The sequence below is a fragment of the Malaclemys terrapin genome, chromosome 3 (genome assembly GCF_027887155.1).
Source record: "Malaclemys terrapin pileata isolate rMalTer1 chromosome 3, rMalTer1.hap1, whole genome shotgun sequence".
NCBI lineage: Eukaryota > Metazoa > Chordata > Testudines > Emydidae > Malaclemys > Malaclemys terrapin.
Genome location: NC_071507.1, coordinates 76629685 through 76655215, shown reverse-complemented (window position 1 = coordinate 76655215; position 25531 = coordinate 76629685). Strand labels below are relative to the sequence as shown.

General features: G+C 39.5%; 2 protein-coding genes across 8 annotated transcripts in view; one reads left to right on the top strand and one right to left on the bottom strand.

Annotated features, from left to right (window-relative positions):
• The window catches only part of TBCE (tubulin folding cofactor E), a 91682-nt gene extending 87809 nt beyond the window's left edge, over positions 1 to 3873 (top strand). For both annotated transcript variants that reach the window (XM_054022324.1, XM_054022323.1), the window contains exons 14-17: positions 109 to 177; positions 1459 to 1518; positions 3270 to 3361; positions 3579 to 3873. In XM_054022324.1, coding sequence (XP_053878299.1) covers positions 109 to 177; positions 1459 to 1518; positions 3270 to 3361; positions 3579 to 3671 — 314 coding nt within the window. In that variant the 3' untranslated portion in view covers positions 3672 to 3873. The remainder of the gene's footprint in view (positions 1 to 108; positions 178 to 1458; positions 1519 to 3269; positions 3362 to 3578) is intronic.
• Positions 3874 to 4249: 376 nt separating this feature from the next.
• B3GALNT2 (beta-1,3-N-acetylgalactosaminyltransferase 2) overlaps positions 4250 to 25531 on the bottom strand; it is a 37730-nt gene continuing 16448 nt past the window's right edge. For 3 of the 6 annotated variants that reach the window (XM_054022327.1, XM_054022329.1, XM_054022325.1), the window contains exons 5-12: positions 24398 to 24493; positions 17283 to 17393; positions 16423 to 16501; positions 14419 to 14602; positions 12042 to 12167; positions 6532 to 6691; positions 6015 to 6071; positions 4250 to 5027 (exon numbers count right to left, since the gene is read on the bottom strand). In XM_054022327.1, the coding sequence (XP_053878302.1) occupies positions 4893 to 5027; positions 6015 to 6071; positions 6532 to 6691; positions 12042 to 12167; positions 14419 to 14602; positions 16423 to 16501; positions 17283 to 17393; positions 24398 to 24493 (948 nt within the window). In that variant the 3' untranslated portion in view covers positions 4250 to 4892. Of the gene's footprint in view, positions 5028 to 6014; positions 6072 to 6531; positions 6692 to 11127; positions 11237 to 12041; positions 12168 to 14418; positions 14603 to 16422; positions 16502 to 17282; positions 17394 to 24397; positions 24494 to 25531 lie in introns of those variants that run through there. The other 3 variants (XM_054022326.1, XR_008444369.1, XR_008444370.1) reach the window with 3 other exon arrangements.

Sequence of the window (25531 nt, the reverse complement as noted above, 5' to 3'; positions counted from 1 at the left end):
AGAGAATTTTAGCTGAACTATCTCCACAGCTTTCTTTTGTTCTTTCTTCCGTCTGTTTACCACTAATCTAGTTTGTTGATTTCATTTGTGTGTGTTTTTTATTAACAGAATATGGTGCTCCTGAAGAAGGTGAACTGAAACGACAACAGCCTTTCATTCTGAAAAATCAGCTGCTAAGTAAGAGGCCAGAAATCAATAAAATTATATATTTTGCATTTAAAATACTCTCCCTGGAGCAGTAAGGAATAGGTGCTTTAAGTACCCTTGAAGCCAAGTTGTACACCAAAAAGGAACAGTAAAGGGCACAAAAATTGCCTTCCAGTTCATCTTGAAGTTGAATACACTTCCCAGAAACAAACTGATAGTTAAGGCTCTATGGATGTATTTACAGCTTTATTAGAATGGCATGTGTGTCAGGATCTCCCTTGTAAAGGTTCCCTAGACTGCCTTAACTCTGGTCCCACATAGCTACTTCCCAGACTGTACAACTGACTTATCTGGATGTATGATTTTTTTTTGACAATATGATCCCTGCAGACTTTCAGGATGCAGCAGGGAGGGTGAAGAGGAAGTATTATGGTATTACAGCCATGGTATGCTATAAGGATTGGCAGGGTAGACTGGGCTACTTTGATCCTTCATGTCCCTTTATCCCCCATATGCATGCCAGAAACACTATGATCCAAGGTCTGTGAGAGCTAGTAGTTACAGCCTGCCTTGGGCTATGGAGCTAAGACCCAAGAGTCAGAATCCAGGCAGATTAATACCTTCAATTACACTCATCTGTAAGGCTGAGTCTCTATCCTTGGCCTTTCCAACCACAGCATTACTCTTTTAATTTTTGGGGTGGGGAGGCAGGCAGATTCCAGCCATGAGTTCAATTCAGCCAGTCTAACGGGAAACAAAAGCCTTCATTCTGCTGACTTGAACAGAAGTACCCATGATTTAGGACTTCTGTCCAGAGCAGTAGATCTATGCCAGTAGAAATCAAATTTGCAGCTTAGGACTTCCACCCTACTAAGGTTGTTAAATGTGATTGATTGGGCATTTATATAGATTTTTTTTTTAATGCTACCTAATATTCAACATCCTCCCTTTTTATTGGGGGCTTGGGAGAGTAGCAGCCTGGGTTTTAGCTTTCTGGGATGTGCATTTCCAAATGATCAAAAAATCATGTCCCTCTCAGGCGGGAGCGGAATGACTTTAGAACATTTGATTTTTTTTTTTTTTTTTAAATCCATCTTAACTGGCACATTCACTGTTTGTCTTTGCAGCTCACTTAGCATGCAGGGAATTCCAACTTACTAAGTGCCCAAAGGATTTATGCAAATTGTATTCGCACTTAAAGAAACAGAAATTAATGCCTGGTACCAGTGGATCTAAAGTTCATATAATGGAATTGTGCTCAAACTTCAGTTACGCTTCTCATTATGACTGACTTTCTCATTTTTTTTAAAGCTTTGACAATTAAATGTCCGGACAAACCTGATCAGAAACCTATAGAGAAGAAACTACCAGGTAAAAACAGGAAAGTTAATTGTTCATTTCAATGCCACAGCAGTTCCTTTGTGGGTTGTTTTTTTTTAAATACTCCCTTTCCTGAAGAAATCTGGAGGCAGCTGCTTCAGAATGCTGCTGAGAGGGGGGAAGACCAACTTGTTCTGTTTACAGTTGCTAGCAGGATAATGGAACCTTTCACCTCAAGGTTACTGGTTAAAAGTCAGTAATGACAGTCATTACCATATGATGGCTGTTCAGTAATGTGTGGAAAACAAGCTCTAGTCCTTCCCCTTCCTAGTGGATGCTTCTACATCACAAGACTTAAGTTGGCACTGATGGTATGAGCATGATTCAGTCTGTATGCCAATTTGCTGTCAAGCTAGAAATGCTGACAGGGGAAACCTGCATGATTACCAACCCCTCTGCCTTTGATAAAAAGTATGAGATTATTTAAAAATTTAAGGTTAGTACTTGTGGAAGTACAACTAATATTTGGTTGCCCTCAGACCTGTTTGTAAGTACTGGAGTCAAACACGGGTGCTGAAGGAAGAGTTGTGGTGTAAGTAAATGTGATTGATGGAAAGGTATTTATATATAGTCTCCCAGAAGTGAAACAAAAAAATTGAATCTTATGCTTTGTGTAATGATAGCATTGTAGCCCAAATTAGTTTCCATGCTGTTTTGGGGCTCTCTGAGCACAGTGTTGTAAATCCCTATAGGCCACACGCTCCAAATTATGCTAAATTTATAGCTTAGATTCTAAGAAACCCAATTCTGACTTGGACATCAACTCTGTGTTCCTTGCTTGTTTCGATTAAATTCCTGGCTTAGTCTTCCTTGACTATTATATGTCAGTTTCTGCAGAATCTCCTTTCATTATAATAGTCATGCTGAGGAAAAGGTTCAGTTATGTCTAAACTAGAATGTGCTCCTGCCTCTGACACTCCACTCAAGGCTTTAACAGTTTGAAGTGGAGTTGTACTGACCTAGCTAAACATCAAGGGAAGAACGCTATTAAATATTTATATACATACTAAATGTCTCTTTCAACAGATATGTCTGAATTTGTTCTATGAGGAAAGACTTATTCAGTTTTTATTCTAAAATAAAAATAACATTTATTATCACAAGTTGCATAAAATCAGATACAGCTTTTACAAAAATGTTTGATAGAAAAATAGTTTTCTAAGTACATTGTGTGATATTACAGAAATAACTCACTATTGCTGTGCCTTCAAAGAAAATCAATATCTTTGTACCAGACACACACAATGGGAAACCTCTCTTGTACAAACTAAACTTATTTTCATTATGGAACTTTGAGTATCGTCTTGTCACTTTGTTATGAACCAATCCATAACGCTACTAGCATTTTGTTTGGAACTAATTAAATCCTGAAACATACATTAAGTGTTCCACAATGACATTCATTTCTTTGTGCTTCAAAAGTTGAGACTCCTGCTCCTAAAGCATTAAGGAGGAGTTGCAAAAGAAATATCACACCAAAATCTGAGTGATATATATGAAAACTGTACTATAGGTCATGAAGGTCACTTAGACCTGAAAGGAAAAATAAATCATGAACCTATGTTGGATGAAAATATTTTTAGGTAGTAGCATGTTACTTATCAGTCTAGTCTACCAAAGAGAATTGATTCAGACATAAAAACCATATTTGATTGACAGTATGATCTGGTAAAACTTAAAAGCTGCTAGGATGTAAGTACATAATCAGGTTGCCTGGTTAACTATTTGATTTTTCTTGACAGATTCTATGACTATTCAGAAGGTCAAAGGCTTGCTGTATCGTCTACTTAAAATTCCTGGTTCAGAACTGAAATTGTCCTACGAAAGTTCTAAAGTAAGTAACAACATAAGTTGTATTTAAAAGGTCAACACTGCATTCTAAAATATTATAGAATGAAATAGATTTCACTTAAAGGCCAGCAGTCTTTGCTATTTTTAGGCCTTATCCAACTCCTTTGGACTTAAATTTTTTCCCCTGGCCATCTTTCACCAAAAGACTTACCTAACAGTGTGCATTTTAAATGAGCCTGAATTTTTTTTTTTTCTTCTAGATGGAAGGCAAAGAAATTGAACTAGAAAATGACCTAAAGCCCTTGCAGTTTTATTCTATAGAAAATGGAGACACTATGTTAGTACGGTGGTAACCTTTTTTTTTTTTTTTTTAACTGGTCTCTTCTGAAGATGCACAGTGCTGTTCAGCCCAAGCCTACCCCAGAAGAGCATCTACAATTTCTACCACTCTTCCTGTACGTATTTAACGTGGATTTCATAAACAGGGACAGAGGCCTATTTGAAATGATGCTTGTAACTCCTGCATGTATATTTTTAATAAATTAGTACCTGTGAGTTTTAGAGGTGCATAATTCCCAGATTAAATGGAATATTAGCATGCAGGTTTCTTCAAGTTTCATGCTGCACTGGTGAGAATTTCTATAGAAGAATCAGTTTTAAGCAGACCCACCCATGTATTTTACTCAGAACATGTAATTTAAAATCTCATTTTCATTTGTAATACCTGCAAGCATAAAGCCACAAGGACAACTACTGTTGCACTAGAAAAGGGCACTTAAACTCTGCTTTAAGGGAGAAAGGAAATAATTTAAGGAAGCCTTTGAGAAAAGAACAGAGCTACCTCGATAAGTGTGTGGAAAGTTTAGATCAGTATTCTTATCTCCTTGTTGCTGTATCCTATTTACACATCTATAGGGAAAAAAGATCACAGTTAAGATTAAGCTGCTGAATTTATTCAAAATAGCTGTGCAATATGCTGACAAGTTATGCAGTTTAATGGATATTCTCCATATGTTGCTCAAACTTTTTTTCTAGTCATCAGAAAGATGCAAATTCCTTTGAATCTGGTTATTATTTGCTGTAGTTCAAGATTTGGTATAAGCAAAGTTTGATATCTTACATCCAAATCACTAAAAAGTATACACAAACTCAATATAAATCCTAAAATCTAACTATCCCAACCCCACATGAGCAAGTACCCGGTTACAACCCTCCCCCAGTTTGCGGTTGTGGATTACATTAATCCTGTAAAGGGATGTGCTGGCATGGAACCTTGCACCTGCTGACTCATGTATAGCAGTGGTTCTACACTATTATCATCCTAATACACATTTCAAACAAGCTAGTTGGAATTCATATGTGCATTAATTACCAATAGTCCTTTGACTTTATAAAAAAGGAAATTGACAAAACCAAAAGTTTAAGATAAACTAACAAACATCTCACCTATAGAAAAATGCTACTCTGGACAGCATCAGTCCATTTTTATCAAAATGGATTAGCAAATATTGATTACATTATAGGTGAAATTTCCACTATTAAACACACAATCAGGACTACTAAGGTGGTATCTATCATCTTTCCTCACATCTACAAGGATCTCCACATAATTCCTTCACTTTCCAGAGCTCTGTTAGTTCCTGTGGGGAATACTGAGGGGAAGATAGCATTCCAGTTTCACATGTCTTCTCACACAACCAGAGGCTGTCCTGTTAAAGACAAGGATTTCAGTTGGCTTTTTTGGAAAGGGACCATATTTTACGTGCACTAAATCACACACATACTAATATGCCAGTAATTAACAATGTAAGCAGTGTGTATATGATTAAAACCCTCAGATGAATTGTCAGACATCTTACAGATGCATCAGGGCATAAGCCAGCCCCTGACTGATGAGTGCTAGAAATTTTCCTGTGGATCAAATAATTTCATAATGGTCACAATATGTATGTGGGGATGGATACACTTTCCTGTGGTCTGATCTGGCCAGGTGATTCACATATTACATGTTACCACTGAAGCCTGATTGGTCAACCTATGTCACATGTGCCGAAGCTGATTGTCAGTGGCACTCACACTGCCCGCATTTTAATTTAATTTTAAATGAAGCTTCTTAAACATTTTAAAAACCTTATATAACTAAACTATTGTTGCATGTAAAGTAAATATTATAGACTTATAGAAAGAAACCTTAAATTAGAGTGAATAAATGAAGACTTGGCATACCACTTCTGAAAGGTTGCCGACCCCTTGGTTAACCAGACACTGAGTAGAAACTCTTGACAAACTATTGTTAATAGGAGTGGTGTTGGAAACTGGAAAGACAAGTGTCCCAAACAATGTATTCATATAACCCCTCTGCCTGAGGTTAGTATGATAACAAATAGCACAATTTGAGATGTAGCTATTTAATGAAAAGGAAGTCACCCAGTAATAATATAAGATTTTATTCTATATGCACCAAGAAATAATTATTTTTTTAATTAGATGGGAGAAGGTGTGATGGAAATGTTTGTATATTGAACTGCTCATGTGAATTAAAAAAAAAAATTGAGACACTTGTTCATGCATTGTAATAGCTACTGCAGGAATGCCTTCCATGATGAGGAAAATTGTATTTTCTAGGGGCTGCTCAACTTGGTTTAAGAGCCATGCTACTGTACCATGAAAAACAGAATTTCTGCAGACTTGCTCACCTGATATCGTTTAGGCCCTATAGCTGCCATCCAAATGCCCATACTCACATCTTCACCCTGTAGATGTATTTTAAAAACAAACATTAGCCTTGGGAAATAATTACTTGGAAATGCACCCAAGCGTGAAATTCTGAACTAAAGTCTCTTGTCCACTGACTGAACAAGTAAAATGTTAGTATTATTTCTTAAATGTAGTTTCTTCTGAGCATCTTTTAAAAATATCACCCACTCCTCCCAACATTGCTGAGGAAGCTGTGTATTAAAATGGTGGATTTTACAGGTTAGGAAACTAAGGCAAATATGGTCACAGTGACTTCCAAGGCAACAGAGGGAGCCAATGCAAGAGTGGGGTTAGAACTCAGGAGCTCCTAATCTCAAATCTCTCAACATAAAAATCTACAAGTTAGCCAGAGCTAACAAGTCTAATTCCAGAATCAAAGGTGTGGTGTGAGAGAAGGGTAGGGGGAATGGGAGACCTTAAGGTTTTGTGGGTGTTTTTAGCATGGGGCTTAAGTACCTGGTATGTCTTGAGTCGGTCAGAGTTGCTTGCCAACCATTGAACAATGTCTTTGGAGATAACATAACCAGACCCACAGGCAAAGGCAGGGTATGCTGGACTGGGATACTCCAGTTCTTGCCACTTCCCTGTCCGATCAACTGCCCAATTTAGTCTGAAACTTAAGATCAAAATAATCATGCAAACTGCTTTTGAAGAAGATATTTATAAAAAGCTCCAAGAATCCATGCAGTTTAGTCAATACAACTGAAGCAAACTAAGTAATAAATTCTAAGAAAAAGTGTAGAAAACTTTTCCTGGAGTTATGATTCAGATAGTCCTATTTCACCATAAAGCTTACCATGTTAAGAGTATCATTGAAACATTTAATTTCAAAGAGGCACTTATGCCCTGTTTATTTCCTCTAAGAAAATTTGTAAACACACGAAGGCTTGGTCCACACTGGGGCATGGGATCGATCTAGGAAACGCAACTTCAGCTACGAGAATAGCATAGCTGAAGTCAACGTTTCCTAGATTGAACTACGTTTACTTACTACAGGTCCACACAGCGCAGGAAAGCTTCCCCCGTCGACAGAGTTTCCTCCTCTTGGCGAGCAGGAGTTCCGCAGTCGACGGGGAGCGCTTCATCGCGTCCAGATGAGACGCAATAAATCGATCCCAGAAGATCAATCTCTACCCGCCAAATCAGGCTAGGTCTACACTGCCTGCCTAACAGAAAAAAGCAATGCTAGCATACTTAACTCTAGTGTGCATCTGCACTGCTACCAGCTTCAGTTAATGAAGTACAAATTCACTGACAAGAGATGTGTTAAACCAACACCATCGTGCCCTACCTGTCAAAATCCCTACCCCATACTCTTTTGTTTTACTTATGACAAATACAACAGGTGCATGCAGTTACAGTGATGATAAACATATTGGTCCACTGATACCAAACAAATGTCCTCCTAAAAATAGGAATCAAGGGGAAAGAGTCAGGCAGCAAAAGGGAGATTTGTTATCCTTCAAACATGGCTAATTTTGCAGAAATCAAAATAATAATGTGGGATCCTGGTAAGAATAGAAATCACCTTTCTTCATGTGAGCCACCACAGTATTCAACTCAAGGTGTCAGGGCACCAGACCTGGGTTTCTAATTTCAAATGCATCACTGCTTTGCTGTTTGACCTTTGACAAGTCATGTAACTGCCCCGTGCCTCAGTTTCCCCAGCTGCAAAATGGTGCTTACCGGGCAGACATTCACTGCAGGCCACACCCATTTAGTGCTTTTAGAAAAAAAAAGCAACAGGTTTTATCCACCAAGGTTTCCTTTCTCCAGACAGGCCCGACTCTCCCCCGCAGGCTGCTGGTAAAATCCTAACAAACATACAAACTGAAGTCTAAGTTTAAAAATAGTAAAATCACCCCTTCCCCACGTTCACTTCCTTGTTCCTGATTCTGTCTTCAGCCCTTCCCTCAAAGATCAGTTAAAGGGGAAGGGAGTGAAAAAGGAGAGCTTTCCTGGTTTCTAAGGGTATGTCTACCCAGCAATGCAACACCCACAGCTGGCTTGTGTCAGCTGACTCAGGCTTGGGCTGCAAAATTGCTATGAAGATGTTCAGGCTCCAGGACCCTCCCCCCTGGTGGGGTCCCAGAGCTCAAGCTCTGACCCAAGCCCCAACATCTACATTGCAGTCTTACAGCCTGCAAGCCCAAGTCAGCTGCAGGTGTTGAATTGCTGCATAGACATACCCTAAGGGCTAAACAGGGCTCAAGCTAGCATGCTAAATAGCAGTGTGGATGGTATAGCTCCAGTGGAGCCAGGCTACTCACCCAAGCTGCAACACCCACACAGCTATATCTGGTATGCTAGCTTGAGCCCATCTATCCAGGCTGTGCGACATACTGTCAGAGGCGCCAAGCTCCCTCCTATTGTGAGGGAGACTGTTCCTATTCCCCGCTCCCAGCATACTTAGGATGAAGGCCTACTAACCCCATCATCCCCCTGGGCCCAGTTGAGAGGGAAACCTGGATTTAATCACACTTCTAGGCTCTGGTCCCAAGCCCTAGCCAGTCAGCTGCCTGCGTTCTTTTTCAAACCACAAACTTCCACCCTGGGATGACTTCCTCTCACAGGTCTGTCCTTTAAAATACAACCCCTCAAAGGGCTTAATATGGCCCCAGTGTCTTTTCTTCCCTGCTCAATCTTAAAATACCACAATTCCCTATACATGGGAATAATAGTATTTACCCACCTTCAAACAATGTTTTAAAAAGCACAGTTGAAAAGTGCTATATAAGAACTAAGTATTTTTATGAACAGGTCCTAGATGTAATCACAGCCAGCTGCCATAATTGTGTCACTGTGCCAGGCTGTTACGATTTAGAAACAGGGCCTAACATGGCTTAGGTCAATCAAAAGCTAAGTGAGTTTTTATGGCCCAGAGAGCCATTACACACTGGCATGTCAGTTGCAGTGGGGGGGATGCTTAGAACTGAACAGCTGAAGACTGACATGGATTGGCAGAGGTGAGGTGAGCACGAAACTATCACACTACATGCCCACACAATGGCTGGCTCTAGTCACTGTTAGCAATCTCTGTTTAATAAGCACTGATATTCACCCAACAGTACGCAGCTGCAAGTGGTTGAGACCTTTTCTGCTTAGGCTAGTTACCAACAAGCAGTGATTCTTAATAAATTTTGCTAAGCAAAGCCTTAAGTATATTTAGATGCCATCAAGCCATAGCAAGATAGAAGGCAAACATCATGCATTCAGGACTGCAATTTAATGATTTATGGGTGTTTGCTGTATATCCATCAGAGACAATGGATTCTACCATGAGAAAATCTGAATGCCATGTACCAAATGTAGGCTATAGACCTCTATAGGGAATTAATAAAATTATTCTAATTTATTGCTAAAATTTTCGGTTATTACAATTTTGCCTTTACTGAACGTTAGCATATTCCGTTATTTTCCTACACAATGCTTAAGAACACGATAACTCAGGTACTTGGTTGCTTATATAATGAAATGAAATGTCTGAGATACTCAAGAAAATTCATAGGACGTTTCGGCTCTGTCAAGTAGTGCCAAGCACCGGAAATATCAAGGGTATGGCCATGCTGCAATCGCAGGTGTGATTGCAGCACAGGCTGGCAGAGCTTTAACCTAACTAGCATGGCTAAAAATAGCAGTGAAGATGCAGCAGCGCAGGCTAGCACTGCAAGTAAGACTCTAGCATGCTTGGAGAGCCCACACCACTGCTATTTTTAGCCAGGCTAGAATGGGAATAGCAGCCCATGCTAAAAATCATGCCTCCGACTGCAGCATAGCCATAACTTTAATCAGCCCCACCTTCCAGGCCAGTAGGGCTTCTGTAACATGATGATACCCCCAAGACATCAGCATCACCGGGGAAAAAGAGTTTACAAAAATGCTGCCGAGGGATTAGCCTGAAATTGCGTTTAACATTTCCGCATCCAATTAAAGTCACATTATTGTAATTTAAGGTGTTAACAGCATCTCCTGTTAAACACCAGATGGCGTGGACTGTGTACTTCTGGAGAGGCGATACTAGGTAACCTGTGTAAACACAGACAAATAGTGGAGTTTAATCTGAATTGAAGATCCTTAATATTTTGCCTGTGTCAAGGATGCTTCCTGAATAGCATCTTTCAGGTAACCAATTTTAAATACTTTCTTCAGTTTCAGAGGACTCTGTTAAGCTCACTCAATTCACATTTTATTGAGCAGTGTGCCCGACTACAGTTTGGTCTTGGCAGTTTTTAGGCGTCATCATAGGCAAATCATAGCTAAAAGGAGCAAGAGTTAAGGGGAAGTGGTGGCTCCATCTCTTCAAGTCTTCAGATCCAAGACTACATGCCTTTTTGGAAGATGTTTTAGTCATACACAAATTACTGGCCTCAGTATAGAGGTAACTGGGAGAAGCTGAAAGCTCTCAACAGTCAGTTTGAGTTAGGAGTAGACAGCAGCAAGAATCTAAATGAGTTCATACAATGTGATATTTTGCAAAAAAGTCTGGGTGAGGTTTCGAGCCTGTCAGTTACCAGGACATGAAGGTAAGGATGGGACCTACCCTATGCAGCGGATACTGACTCTTTCAGTTTGAAGGTTAGACAGACTTTCCTGGGTAGGCCTGCTAATTATCATCATTAAAAATCTCCAAAGCCCCGTTTTTCTTTAATCTTAATTCATAACAAAGCCAAATTCTAAACTTTTTTTTACACCCTTGACTTCAAGGAGTTACTCTTCTTTTACAACTTGAAGAGATCAGAATCAGTTGCACAGGGAAGCCACCCTTAAAACTCATTTGACCAACCTGCCACTGATATCTGCGGACACTACCACTGAAGCCAAGGAAGTAATGCCACAGATTAATCTGGTCCTGTGTGTCTGCAGTTCTTAATGGGGTGACAGAGTTTCCATTATAAGTAAGGCCACTGCAAGATGAATGTAAATTCTGAGCCTAGACCCCTGGTTTCCCTGGCACACTAGAGTTGCAGCTTGGAACATTCTGGTATTTTTAAACCATTTTCATTAAAATATGAGAATGTGATAATCTAATCTGATTTCCAGAACAACACAGACCATAGAATTTTACCCAGTAATTGCTGCATCATGTCTGTAACTCCTGGTTGAGCTACATCAGAGAGAGCCATCCAATCTTGATTAAAGATTTTAAAGTGATTCACCATATCTGTTGGTAAACAATTCCCAGGATTAATTAACTTCACTGTTAAAATTTGTATTTCTTTTTTACAATAGTAAACTCAACTTTCAGTGTGTCACAGATTATTTTACATTGACAATCCATAGCTGCCTTGTAAAGCTGTCAGTGGGGCAAAGCTGGCATTTTAGCTTGTGGATAGAGGACAGTTGGGATTTCTTGGCAACTAGAATGATGTGGTGGGTGGTTTGGGATAAGCACATTAGCTGGAGGTTTCTGGTAACACGATCAGTAGTAAAATAGGTAATATTGACTTTTTTCCCATGTATACGCTGCAGAATACATGGGGCACCCGACTATAAAGCCAATTTTGTCCCATGGTACACAACCCATTTCCAAAAAATCAACCAGAAAAAGTCATACTGCCCTGAAAAAAAGGTAAAATTCAAAACAACGGTATGTCAGTACATGCTTGCAGTTTTTAACTTCACCTTATTTCTGCACAGAAATATTTATTACCTACTACTTCCTATATGCTACAGAGAAATGTTATGTGCTACCCAACGCATGTTCTAGCCCAGTATCAGAGGGGAGAAAGAGTTCTAGCTATTGTAAGGGCACATTCTAGAACAATTATCATCTGGCTTCTGCAACTCAGGATCCAGACCTGCCCTGACTGAAATTATGGAGCTTTACTAGTGACTTGAAGTGGGCACAAGCGGGGCTCCATAAGGAGACTGCTGAAAAGAATTTTACAGCAGTAAAACGTTCCATAGACATGGAGAAATTAAAAGATCCATGAAAAACCCAGTAAACAGAAGAGTTTGAGACTCACTTGCCCCACCAGATATTTGGCCTGTCGAGTTTTTCGTGCATTATCCTGTTGAACACAGCTTCCAAATTTATGTAACAGTCATCATCTGTCTTCAGCAACAAATCAAAGTTAGCTGATTCTACTGTCCTGTTGCCAAAAAAAAAATGGTGATGATTTACTGGGAAAAAAATTTAAACTGCATTACAACTCCGCAACATAAACAGTGAAAGGACCCCTTGGAGAGGTAAGCCATTTGTCCTCTTCCTTTTATGTTTTTTCTATATGAAAGGAACCTGAGGTAGGATTTTTGCTATCCCTTACAGCTGATGGGTTTAACTTGCAATGAATCTGTCTAAAACAGTACTGACCTCAAAAGGATATGAACTCCTGCTGAGGACTACATCACAGCTATTAATGCCAGAGGTTGTATAAAGGGCTGATGGTCCAGCTAGCCTTCTGTATGAGAACAGTTGGTTCAAGGGTAGTGCAACTAGGAAAGTTTACAAGGAATGATTAGTAATAATTTGGTGCTTACCCTCTGTAAAGCACTCTCCAAATATTAAATGGGCAATCCTTAACATCCCTGTGAGGTACATACATTATTTTACAGATAGAGAAGCTGACTGTAGGGAGAAACTCAAAGAATTAGAGTGAGATTATTCCTTGGTTTATCCAGAAAAATAGGCTATGTTTTGAAGGACATTCCTATATATTCACTTCCCCTAAGGAGCAAACTGTTTTCCTTAAATCCTTTATTACTGAAAAAGAAATGATTTTCTGCTAATGGGCAACCAGTCACCACAGAGAGTTAGACAACGTCAACTTTATTTCCCCTTTTAGCAATCAGAAGTGTTCTTCTGTTTCTCATTTGTGTATTCTACACTATTTGGCACATTCCTTTGGTGGCTTGAAAAAAAACAAACACCACAGGTAGCATTTAAAGTTATTATTTAACAAGGGAAGAATCAGCCCAAGTTAAACATTAGTCATTCCAGTGGCTTCAATAGTTACTCCTTATTTACAAGAGTGTGAACAGAGAACCAAGCCCCTTGTCTTTTCTGATGTAAAAGCATATATTTTGGAATATATATGCATAGTTGTAGGAGATTTGCTGAACATATCTAAACAGATCTTCTTAGACTATTTATATGCAAGAGGTGCTATCAAATATGCTTGAACTTTTCAGTTAAATGTTCTCCAGTTAATGATCAATGCTGTTTTTAAAGTCTCGATGACTCAATTCTGATTGTATTACTCATTGAGGACTTGATCCTGCAATGGGATTACTCACTTGTGTGTGCGCAAGGTTAAGCACATACCTTTGGGAATGGGATTGTTGTTTACAAATAATAGTAATAAATACCCAGATATATTGTAAACTGAGCTTAGAACTGGAACAAAGTTCTCTGGTGTTTGTTTTTGATAATTACTCAGCTTCATATCTTCCAATACATGTATGTTGTGCAAATGTACTGAAACCAAACAGACTTTAAAATAAAAAAAAACCCTAATTTTTAGAATAAAAGGCTGTGTTTTTTCAGCTTTTATGGGTAAAGTCTCCAAGAAATTGAAACCTTTAAAATACATTTTACTCCAAGGAGTTTACGTGTATTATCAATTGCTTTTTCAATTCACGTTCTGGATTGATGCTTCAGTCATTCATGTTTAGACCCTATTTTCACACAAGACAGAGGGCTCTGGCAGTAGCAGGCAGCGCTTGCGTGATTGTTGTGATGACAAAGGGTGCTCAAAGCTATTTGGAAGCCTTTCTGGTCTGAGTGCTGAGCCTCTCCCACCTTGGGTGCTAGAGCCCAGGTCCCAGGAGACACTGAGCACTTCAAGCTGAAATCTACCTTGCAATGGAAATTGAGGGTGCTCAGGACTTGACAGGGTTGAACCCTTTGGTCCTGATCCAAAGCCCACTGCGGTCAGTGCCAGTCTTTCTGTTGACTTCCATGGGCTTTGGGTCAGGCCTTCTGTTTGTAATCAGGCTGACAGCCAGCATTTAAAATTTAAGCTGCTGGTCTTCAGATTGTGATTTCATGCTGTTAACAAACATCCCAGGTAGGATTGTGGGCAAGATTTAACTCTAACTTGCATATTTGGATTTGTGGAGCAGAAATTTGTTTTTATAGATATTTGGGGTGGGGAAGGGAAGGAGTTCAGTCAGTAAAGATCAATCCTAAAAACTGAGCCCTCACTTTTAATCACCAGATGGAGTAATACAATTTTGTCCCTTATAGTGTGAAAACTAAACAAAACAAAAACAATGAAAAGAGTAAATAATTTTGTTATGTTATGTTGTGTAAATTTTCAGAATACAGCATCTCAAGGACTATCTGGCACCAGAAATAACCAGGGAAATCCTTAATAAAAAAATACTTTTTTCCCCACCTACCATCGGTAGAAGTTCAGTAATTTGGCTGGAACATTTCTGTAGGTGTCAACAACGTCTACAAAAACAATATCACCATAGGCGCTGCTTTCTTCCTTCAATAATGCATCCTCTTCTTCAAGGTTTTTTAAGTGGTTTACAAACCTCTCAGGGCGAGTATGAAGGCTTTGTAAAAGAGCATCACCTTCTGAATGGGAAGGAGGAGAAATCATACATAGCCAAAATTACACATCGGTTAATATCCACGTGCAGTACACTACATACAGCTGTGTATATTTTTCTTGTACTAGAAGCAGCATGTTTACGTATTTATTTTATCAGTAAGCATCCAGCCAAAATCTGGATTTAGGAAATTTTGCAATTCTTTTTTAAAAATGAAGACACTAATTTTACAAGTTTACAATGATAAAAAGCAAAAGTTGCAGACAATAAGTTGGACCGGGGGGAGAAGGAGTCATACATATACCAAATTCACGGTCCATTTTGGTCAATTTCACAGTCAGAGGATTTTAAAAATAATAAATTTAATGATTTCAGCTATTTAAATCTGAAATTTCACTGCGTTGTAATTGTCGGAAGTCCTGACCGCAAGACGAGTTACGGGGGGGCAGGGTCGCAAGGTTATTGTAGGGGGAGGTTGCGGTACTGCTACCTTACTTCTGCATTGCTTCTGGCAGCAGCGCTGCCTTCAGACCTGGGCAGCTGGAGAGCAGCAGCTGCTGGCTGGGCGCCCAGCTCTGAAGGGAGAGCCGCCGCCAGCAGCAGCACAGAAGGCAGGATGGCATGGTCTGGTATTGCCACCTTTACTTCTGTGCTGCAGCTGGTGGCAGCGCTGCCCTCAGAGCTGGGTACCCAGCCAACAGCCACTGCTCTCCAGCCATCCAGTTCTGAAGGCAGTGCAGAAGTAAGGGTGGGAGAAGGAGGAGGCAGGTTTTACACAGGGTTTCAATGCACTTTAAGATCCTCCTGCACAGATGTATGGGAGATTAGACTGCTCAATCATATCTGCCAGGCCTATCTACTCAGCACGGAAATGGCGCTTGAATGTGGTTTGGTGTCTGACACTGTATTAACTGTTGTGTGGAGTCAACCATGTTACAATCCGATTACACACAGCAAAGTAGTGTAGACAGGCACTTACTAGCTCAGAGAAAAGCCCAGAACTGGATCTATTATTCCCTTATTTTCGTCTTGTAGTGAAGCTTTAATTCACTGAAAAGTTTTTATAGGCTGAAGCTGGTTTGTGTGCCCCCAAATCACATTTTAAAACTAAGTTAGTTAGTTATTTTACTTGAGAAAAATACATTTCTGCTTTTCCTTATGCCAGGGCAGACAAACCAGCCTCACTTTTCAAAAGTGTTAATACAGAGCCAACTCAGTTTTTCCATTATAGCAGCTGCTCTGTGGTGCCAGCTTCAGCGCTAGGTGGCCCAGAGACCATGCAGAGTTTGAAAGGGCTCCCAGAGGCTCACACACAATCTGCTGAAATGGGTGCAAAGGGCAACAGCATTGCTGGGAAAAGCAAGCCCACTTTAGCTTTAATGTCACCATTAGCCAACAACTGCTCCACAGTGTTGCAAGAGAAACTGCAGTTATTTTCTATTCTAAATATAGGGAAAAAGTGGTAACTGTTAGCACAAATTGACTTCTTAAAGGCAACCAATGTAGAACTTTTTTCTTTAACTTGGTCTTTTGACAACAAGAATTAAGGACGGGGACAGGGAAATCTGTTTGGACAGAAGGGGAAAAGGTTATTGCGTTAATAAAAAGACAGCAAAGAGATAAAAATTGGCTTAGCTGGGTGGTAAGGAGCAACTAAAGATGTCAGCATGTCAACAAAATTTTATTTAGTACAGGACTTATATGAGAGAGGAATAAACTAAAAGTAGAACTTCTTAGTCAATCAAATTAATATTGGACACAGATCGATCATTCATGTCAGAGCTGTCGTTTAAATGTTCTATCGCAGGATAGAGAGATGCTCTACTACATTTTTTCCAGACTTACCTTGAATAGTGTAAATAAAGCCTCCTGCTATTCCTTCCACACCATCTGTGAATTCATGTGGCCATGAACCTTCCCCTGTCTGTCAGAGATTGATTAAAAACATTACAAAAAGAGAAATGTGTCAGTAGCAAAAGTTGAGCTAATTCCTTCTAACTACAAAACTTGATGCAACAACTAAGAATAACTATGTACAGTACATTTCTTTAGATATCTGCATATGTAAAAGACTAAGACTTTAATTATAATTTTAGGATGAGATTTTAAAAAATGCCTTAGGGATTAATGTGCTCTATTGACATTAAAATTAACAGCCATGAGGCATCCAAAACAGAGGCAGCTTTGGAAATTGTAGCATTAATTTCTGTGTTCTATTCCATCCTCTCATCATACTAGAAAGTTAGATTTGAAATTCAGAGGAAAGGGTTAAACTATAATGGCTCAGCATGCTGTTTGTGAATCAGCAGAAAGTGGTGACAAGGAAAGAGAATTCATTATTTTAGGATTGTCCGTAACTGGACAGAATTCACTGCTGGCAGATTCAGCTGCAGTGAATTTGACCCTTTAGTTTTGAAGTCCATAAAAGGGAGGGGTGAACTTTACTTCCATGCAGAGTGGAAAATAGGTCTTTAATACAGTCAGTGGCACCATTTTCTTTGTTCACCAAAGGGCTGGATGCCAAGGTGGGGGTAAGTTGAAAATTAAACCAATAGAGGAAGCCAGACGGAGTCACCTGAAATGACTGGACATTTACAGAGAAACCTAAGGAGCACCGGGAAACGGGACAGAACGAGATCTTAAGTTAAACTTTTACCAAAAATAACTGATGATTGGAACACAAGTAGTATGAAGAGATGACACACCGTAGAGACTCTGAGAACTCCTCCTCCATCATTAACCATCACTTTGTGAAGATTCCTAGAAACAAGGCCTTGAAGGTCCTGGCTTTCCCACACAATAGTACCTTCAAAACTCTGTGAAGAAAGTACACCACAATTCACCATTAGCAGGAAAAATATATATAAACAAACAAACAAACAAAAAAAAACACACATGCACACGCATGGCCCTACTTGCAATATTGTGGAAATTGCGGATTCCGCAACATCCGGCTTATACTGCAATTTTGACAGCCGCTCTCATCCTCAGGCGGCCAACTGCAGAAAATCGCATAAAATAATGGACTTTATTACTGCAAATAATAAGGTCCATTATTACTTTTCTGCAATTTTCCATGGCTTGTCTGCAACTCAGCTGCAAATTTTTGACAATCATCCTGCAATTCAAATAGGGTCTTATACATACATACATACATACATACACACACACACAAAGACTTTAGAGAGTGGAATCAAATGGAAGTATCACAATTTTAATTAAAAAACTATCAATTTTACAGAAATGATGGTTTTATAATATAGCATAATGTTTTTACTTAGACTTCACTGTAATAAAATCAGTTAAAAATAAAATGAAGCACCTATGAAATAGAACCAGACAATGTCCCTTTAAGTCAAATAACTTATTTTTCTACATCAGGAATGATATTAAACTTTAACAGAAGTCTATAATGAAAGATTTTTTTCCCTTTTTGTTTAAAAACTTTAAATTTTATTTAAAGGTGAACTGAAATGATTTTTAAAAATTAACTATAAAAACCTATATTACGAACAGAATAATTATAAGAAATTTGAAAGGCTTTTAGTTATCTGCCAAGACTTGAGATTAGGGCTCTCTGTTGATCCCGCAACAATCACTGACATCACCAAAACTTAGAGAGAAACAGGGAATTAATTTCCTTTCTTCCCTCGGGACAGGTATCATGAGTTGTAGCAGGAGAATCAGAGAACCCTCACCTCAGTTCTTGGTATACAAGTACAGTAACTCCCCACTTAACATCCTCTTGGTTAATGTTTTGATCTTATGTCCCTGTTCAATTACAGAACATGTAAAAGTTTAAAGTTTAAAGTTGTGCAATGCTTCGCTATAACATCGTTTGGCTGCCTGCTTTGTTCACAGCTGGCAGCCCCTCTATCAGCTCCCCCCCAGCGCCTCCCATCCACCAGCAGACCCCGTGGATCAACACCTCCCCCCTCATCCCCCCACCTCCTGCCCGCGGCAATCAGCTGGCTTGCGGTGTTCAGGAGGGAGAGAGGGGGAGCCTGTGTGCTCTGTCCTCGCTCCTCCCCCTCCCTCCTGAATGCTGCAAGCCAGCTGATTGCCGTGGGCAGGAGGGGGGGGGGGAAAGGAGTGAGGACGCAGTGTGTGGAGTAAAGGAGGGTGGGGGAGAAAGAAGAGGCAGGTTAAGGGTGGGGGGTTGAGGGAAGGAGTAGCATTGGCAGGCCAAGGGTTGAGTCCCCTGCCCCTCGTGCTTTCAGAGTAGGGGAAGCTGCCGCTGCTGTTGCACAACGCGCTTCTCCTAGCCTACAGCATCTTCAGCCTCCTTGCCTGCCTCATTGTCTCCAGTGCCAGTGGGCTGTGCCTGTGTGGGGTAAGGCGGGGGGATCTCCCAACTATAGTACTATACTGTATGGCAAAAAAAAAAAAAAAAAAAAAATCCCTGAAACCTAACCCCCTTATTTACATTTATTCTTATGGGGAAATTGAATTCGTTTAACATCGTTTCACTTAAAGTTGCATTTTACAAGAGCATAACTACAACGTTAAGTGAGGAGTTCTGTAAAGGAGGAAATTATTGTCTTTTTTTCCTTTTTATTTAAACTGTATGACACTTTAAAAAAACCTAAGATCCTATATCACTAAGAGGCTAAATGTGCAACTTAGTTTTTAAAAAGCAGTTCAGTCCACCTTTAAACTGATCTGCTAAATGCTACATATATAGATATACGGTACAGATAATATTACTATTATTTTCTGTTGAAAGCCTCTAAGATGGTTACGAAGGGACAGAGGGGATGCAGTATAAAAATAAAAGTTTAAAGTTCTATAGTTTTTTTTAAGTAATCCTGTTTTCGTCGAGAGAATACACACTGAATACATTAACATTAGTTTCATGAATGTTAAACCAAAGCAAATGATTTTGTTTAAAGCAATATGTGATATAGCTTTAAATCAATTCCTCATCTTCTAAAGCAAAAATTTTGACACACTGTACATAAAGGTAGCTATTCAAGCACAGAAACGCCTCATCTTGTTTTAAACTTATTTACAAATGCAGACAGATCCTTAATGTTCAGAACTGTTTGCTAACTCTCTGCTGCTGTATGCCTCAGATCCAGTTACTTCTCCTTTGACCTTTCCCTAACTCTCTTCCTTCCTTCCTTCCTTCCCCTCTTCTCCGGATTGTCTCCACTTACTGATAGATCCAAAATAGTGCAGCTTGATTTCTTACAACTGCCTCAAGCTCTTTAACATCCTCCACCAATAGGAGTTTTATGCCCATAGCCTGCCTGACATTCAGTCACAGCCACACATTTCAAAAGTCTCATATCCTCCACCGTCTGATGCTTCTAATTCATTTTATAGTTGAACCATGGACCAAACCAGTATTCATCCTGGTCTGATTTTTGTGCTCAATACCCCCACACTGCTTACTTCTAATTATTTGTCATATTCTAATATGACAAGTGGACCATTACTAAGAATTTTTTCACGTCAATAGCAGGATTCCTCATCACCTTAGGCTTTGAAACCTGGATAGCAGCACTCACCTAGTATCTGTATTTACAAGGTATTTTAGTAGATGCCCTTTCCCACGGTAACAATTTTTGGCTTAGAGATCAATAAATCTGGGTTCTAGTTCTAGCTCTGCCATTTGACTGCATGTGCCGTTGGGCAAGTCACTCAGCCTGCATGTGACTCAGTTTCCTCCTCTTTAAAAGGGGATATGTAAATACTTACTATACCCACTTCAAAAAGGTCATCGAGAGACACTTAATCAATTGGAGCTTGAGATCGTTGAATGCAAGGTGTTCGAGAAGTGCCAAATATTATTGCTTTACATCTTGAGAGATTTGTGAGCAAGTTCACTAACGACTTTAACCTTCAGCAATTCTTATTCCAAGCTGCCTAACGGACACTTCATATGTAAAAATGCTGAAAGGAGAACATTACCAGCACACATCATCTGTTTTCTCCCTATTTACAGTCCATCCTCTCTGCAATGGGAGAGGATTGGCACTTACTATGAAGACTGAACAGGTGGACTGACATACTGTAATCTTGTTAAACTCCTTTCCAAATGTTACAGTGCCATGCCTTTTGTTGTTCTGACTATTTCTCATTAGTAACAGTCTGCATATGGTACAGAGTCTCAGTTCCATGTGAGTGGTCTGGAGCTCTGTGTAAAAAAAAAAAAAATACATGCTTCTTTAAAACTTATCTGTGAACCCTTCCCTCCCTCCTTAGTAGTTTGCTGATTTGTGCTCGCTTGCTCTTTCCACAGTCATTTGGAAAATGAACAACTGATTCTGTCTTTGACAATCTGGCTTGCCAACTGCTTGTTCTGAAGTTATATTTCCCTCCATCTTTCCTCACTCTTACAAGGAGGAGCCAAAAAAAAAAAAAAAAAAAAAAAAAAACAGTATTTTAGTTAAAAGACGGATGAAGTAATTTGAACAATCCAATATTTGTTAATGTAGAGGAGTAGGGAAAGATATTGTCTCGTACCAATCTTGTAGCACCTAAACACTTCACTACAAACAGATCTCAGATAACTGGATGTCAATATATGTACATTAAATCTCTTCTGGGTGGTCTTCAATGCTTCAGCATCTTAAATATCACAAAGACTATGTGACAAAGCATAAACCCTATCAATCCAAACGAGAAACATCATGTCATCCTGTAGATATACAATGCCAACAACATAGTAAAAATATCAATAAAAAGCACTTGCAGTTTCTCTCTTTTCTAAACAATGCTTCACACCTTTTTTCAATCAGAACACAAAAAATGTATCGGTGAAACACTGTCAAACTGGGAGGACGTATCTAATGGGGACTTGCAGAAGTCTGTCCTGGGTCCAGTACTATTCAATATTTCATGAATGACTTGTGGAGAATTAGTTTATAAAATTTGCAGATAACACCAAACTGGGAGGGGTTGCAAGCACCTTGGAGGACAGAATTCGAATGTAAAATGACCTTGACAAATTGGAGAACTGGTGTGAATTCAACAAGATTAACGTCAATAAAGACAAGTGAAAAGTATTTCATTTAGGAAGGAAAAAATCAAATGAACAGCTACAACATGGGGAACTGACTAGGCAGTAGTACTGTCAAAAAGGATGTGCAGGTTATAATGGATCACAAATTGAATATGAGCCAACAATGGCTAATATCATTCTAGGGTGTATTATGTAAGACATGGGAGGTAACTGTCCTGCACTCCTTGGCTCTGGTGAGGCCTCAGCTGCAGTACTGTGTCCAGTTCTGGGTGCCACACTCTAACAAAGATGTGGATAAATTGGAGAGAGTCCAGAAGAGAGTGACAACAATTATAAAAGGATGTTAAAAACCTGATTTATGAGGAAGGGATAAAAAAAACAAACCTTGGCATGTTTAGTCTTGAGCAAAGATGACTGAGAGAGGACTTTATAAGTCTTTAAATATGTTAAGGGCTGTTATAAAGAGGATGTTGATCAATCGTTCTACACGCTCACTGCGGATAGGACAAGTAGTAATGGGCTTAATCTGCAGCAAGATAGATTTCGGATAGAAAGTTTTTCCCTAATATCTAACTATAAGGATAGTTAAGCTCTAGAATAAACTTCCAAGGGAGGTTGTGGAGTCCCCATCATTAGAGGTTTTTAGAACAGGTTAGACAAACACCTGTCAGGGATGGCCTAAGTTTACTTGGTCCTGCCTCAACACTAACGGATGGACTAGATCACTTCTTGAGGTCTCTTCCAGTCCTATATTTCTACAAATTTATGTCGCAGCTTGAATATGCATTAATATTTATAGCTGGAAAATAAAAGGAAAAAAATTACAAGTGCCTGGGAATTTAATATAGTGGAAAAAAACAAAGATTTACAGGAATAAAATTTGAGTTGTGCAGAAACCCATCCCATCCCACTATACAGTTGGGCAAAATATTTCTAAAAATTAAAAACATACAGCATCTGCTGCACATCACTTTAAATTAAATTTCTTACCCCTGAAGAAATTTAAGCAGCATTAAATTACATACAGAAAATACTGCAAGAAATGTGCTTACTTGACAAGCTAGACCACTAAAATGCTACTCTCTAGTAAACAGTTTAAGGAGACAAGCCAGGGGTTCTCAAACTTTTTTTGCTGGGACCCGGCTTTGAAAATATTTCAGGCTGACAACCTCCGCCCCCATACCATTCCACTCTTACTTCTGCGCTGCTGCTGGCGGCAACGCTGTCTTCAGAGCTGGGTGCCCGGCCAGCAGCTGCCACTCTCATGACCCCCCTACAATAGTCTTGCCATGACTCCCTTTTGGGTCGGGATCCCCCAGGGGAGAAACACTGAGATAAACTAACCAGTCAACTGCTAGTTCCTCTCACAGGGGACTGAGGTCCAAATTCATTCCTGTATTAACTCTTGTGAAGTCAGTGGAATAATGTTAAGGACTAAATTGGCCCTGAATGCCTAACTTACTCAGGCATTCATTTTCTCTCCCACATTTTCCATATAAACCACTTCACTATATTTCTTCCAGGACCTAAAACCAGAGACAGAAATCTATTTCTATTTAAGACATAGTTATTAGAGCACTGGCTTAACAATATAAGAACACATTTAAATTAAAAGAAGCCAAATTTTACAATTATATCTGAAATATTTAGAGATTAGGAACTCACACTGAAACTGCTCCTCACAGCAGGGAGCTGTCACCCAGTCAGCATTCCCACTTTAAATCAATAGAAGTTTTACTTGAGTAAGGACTGTCGGATTAAGCCCTGACTGTAATAATGTTAATTCTATTTTCTTCCCATACTCTTTTTCACTATGTTTAACCACTTCCTTCCAATACAACCCTGAAAAGCACCATTTGGAACCATATCCCTACAGTACAACCCAATCTCAAGCTGCAGGCACCATTCCCAAGTGGGATCACAAAACCTAGGACCCAGCCTTTAGACCTTAGCTAATGCTGCTCACAACCAGCAATAGTGTTAACAATACCACCCCACCCCACGCAGCAGTGTTTTCCAAACTTTTGAAAGCTGAGTCCCCACTTCAGGAAAATGAAACCAATCATACCCCTTGCACCCTGGCAGATGTGTTGTTAAAGGCATATGTGTTTTAATTTACACAACTTCTGTGCACTCTCTCACCTATGGCTAGTATTTTATGCACATTCCCCCTTTGAGAAACACTAATATAGTGTAATTCATTATGTGATGGTTCCTCTCCTTTCTCACATGCTTTGAAGAGCAGTGAAATAACTAACAATAGTCATATTTGAAGTACCATCATCTGTATCCAAATTAGTACCCATTGAAGTGAATAGGGAAGTTTATACTTCAGAGCTACTGTTTCAGGCTCTCGCAAACTCAGGCAGAGGCTTCTGCATTGTTTACACTCATCTCATACTTTGAAGGTTCTCTTTGCAACCATAATAGCTATAAAGACTTACTGTTTTCAAAATGAAAACAGAGACTCGAGAGAACAACAGATCTGTCTGTGCCCCCAGGATAGTCCTTTGTACTCACCCCTAAAGGAAGGGGAAATAACCCGCTGTATGGGAAACACTATCCCACAGAATCTTAGTGTGTTTCCTCTACAGACCAAGATTTGGAGACAAAAGCTCCACACCACTGAATCATTTTTAAGAGATTTCTTAAGGCAGTGAACAGTAAATGAAAACCTCTAGAGCATTAGCTTTAAAAAGAGATACTAGTTTCCAGAATGTGTAGTGTGGGTATACCATCTCATGCCACTAACAGATATAAATAATGCCTGAAACATATAAATAGTTGAAAAGTAAATGCCAGTCTTACAAATCAAATCAGCATGGGAAATTAACTGAATACTGCACGTACCTCTGGCAAAATGAACTGTTCTACAGGTTTGTACCACAATCTGTTAACTTGCACTCCACAGCTAGGTGGGCTAAAGCGAGCACTGAAGAGAGCTTCCTGTGTGCAAAATAAAAAAGGCAAACAAAAATAAGAAACTTACATTCTTAAATCACTAGGCCTGTAAAAACAATGCTAGCCTACGTTATCTTAATTCGTTCACAATAGAAAGGACAAACCTCTTAAAGCAACCCCTAACATTTTTTGTTTTAAACAATGTTAACTATTTTTCATGCAGAAATAGCCCTTAAAACCAAACAATATTTTGTTTTGAATTCCCCCACATACATATACACACCGAATATAGGGCTCCTGAGAAGTGCTGAACTGACAACTCTGCAGAAGTTACCCCCTGCAGCTCCCAGCCGTTGTGGGCACCGGCGGGACCCTACAGCTCCCAGACACCTGCAGGCTGAAATCACGGAGGTCTTCGGAAGTCACAGATTCCATGACTTCCGTGACAAAATCATAGCCTTAGTTATAGGAAGCATTTGATACGAACCTATGAGAAATCCACAGAGTTTATAAAATCTACGTGTCATCATAGAGTTTAGGAAGCCTTTATACCATCAGACTATAACAGCATCATTAGAATCCATTGAGAAGAAAAAGGTAACCTTTAAAAGATGGCAGGCCAATGGCTTGTGCAGTGATAAGATGGCGTATATGGAGGGGAAAAAAGGAGGCCCAAAGAAGTCTTGCAACGACTACAGATCTGGCCTGTGATGAGCTATATAACTACTAGGAGGATATGAAGGAGAAAAGACAAGCTGGAAACTCGCTAAGGCAAGAGAAGAAAATGATGAAAGATGTGAACGAGTTTGCTTATATTAGAAATTAGCAATCAGCAAAGTCTGAAGAGATTATTTTGAAGAAGAAAAAAAAAAAAAAAAATGAATGAGGAGAACCCAAGACAGGAACTCACAACATTTAGGCTGAACCAGGGCATGACAGGTTGCACACAGGAAGAAGCATTAGGAAAATTAGAAAGGAGAAAGCACCTGGGCTTGATAAAGTACCAGTGAATGCGCTGAAGTCGATGGGAAGGGAAGGCGTCATGTATTTTACAAGTCTGTTCAATGATATTCTTAAGAAAGA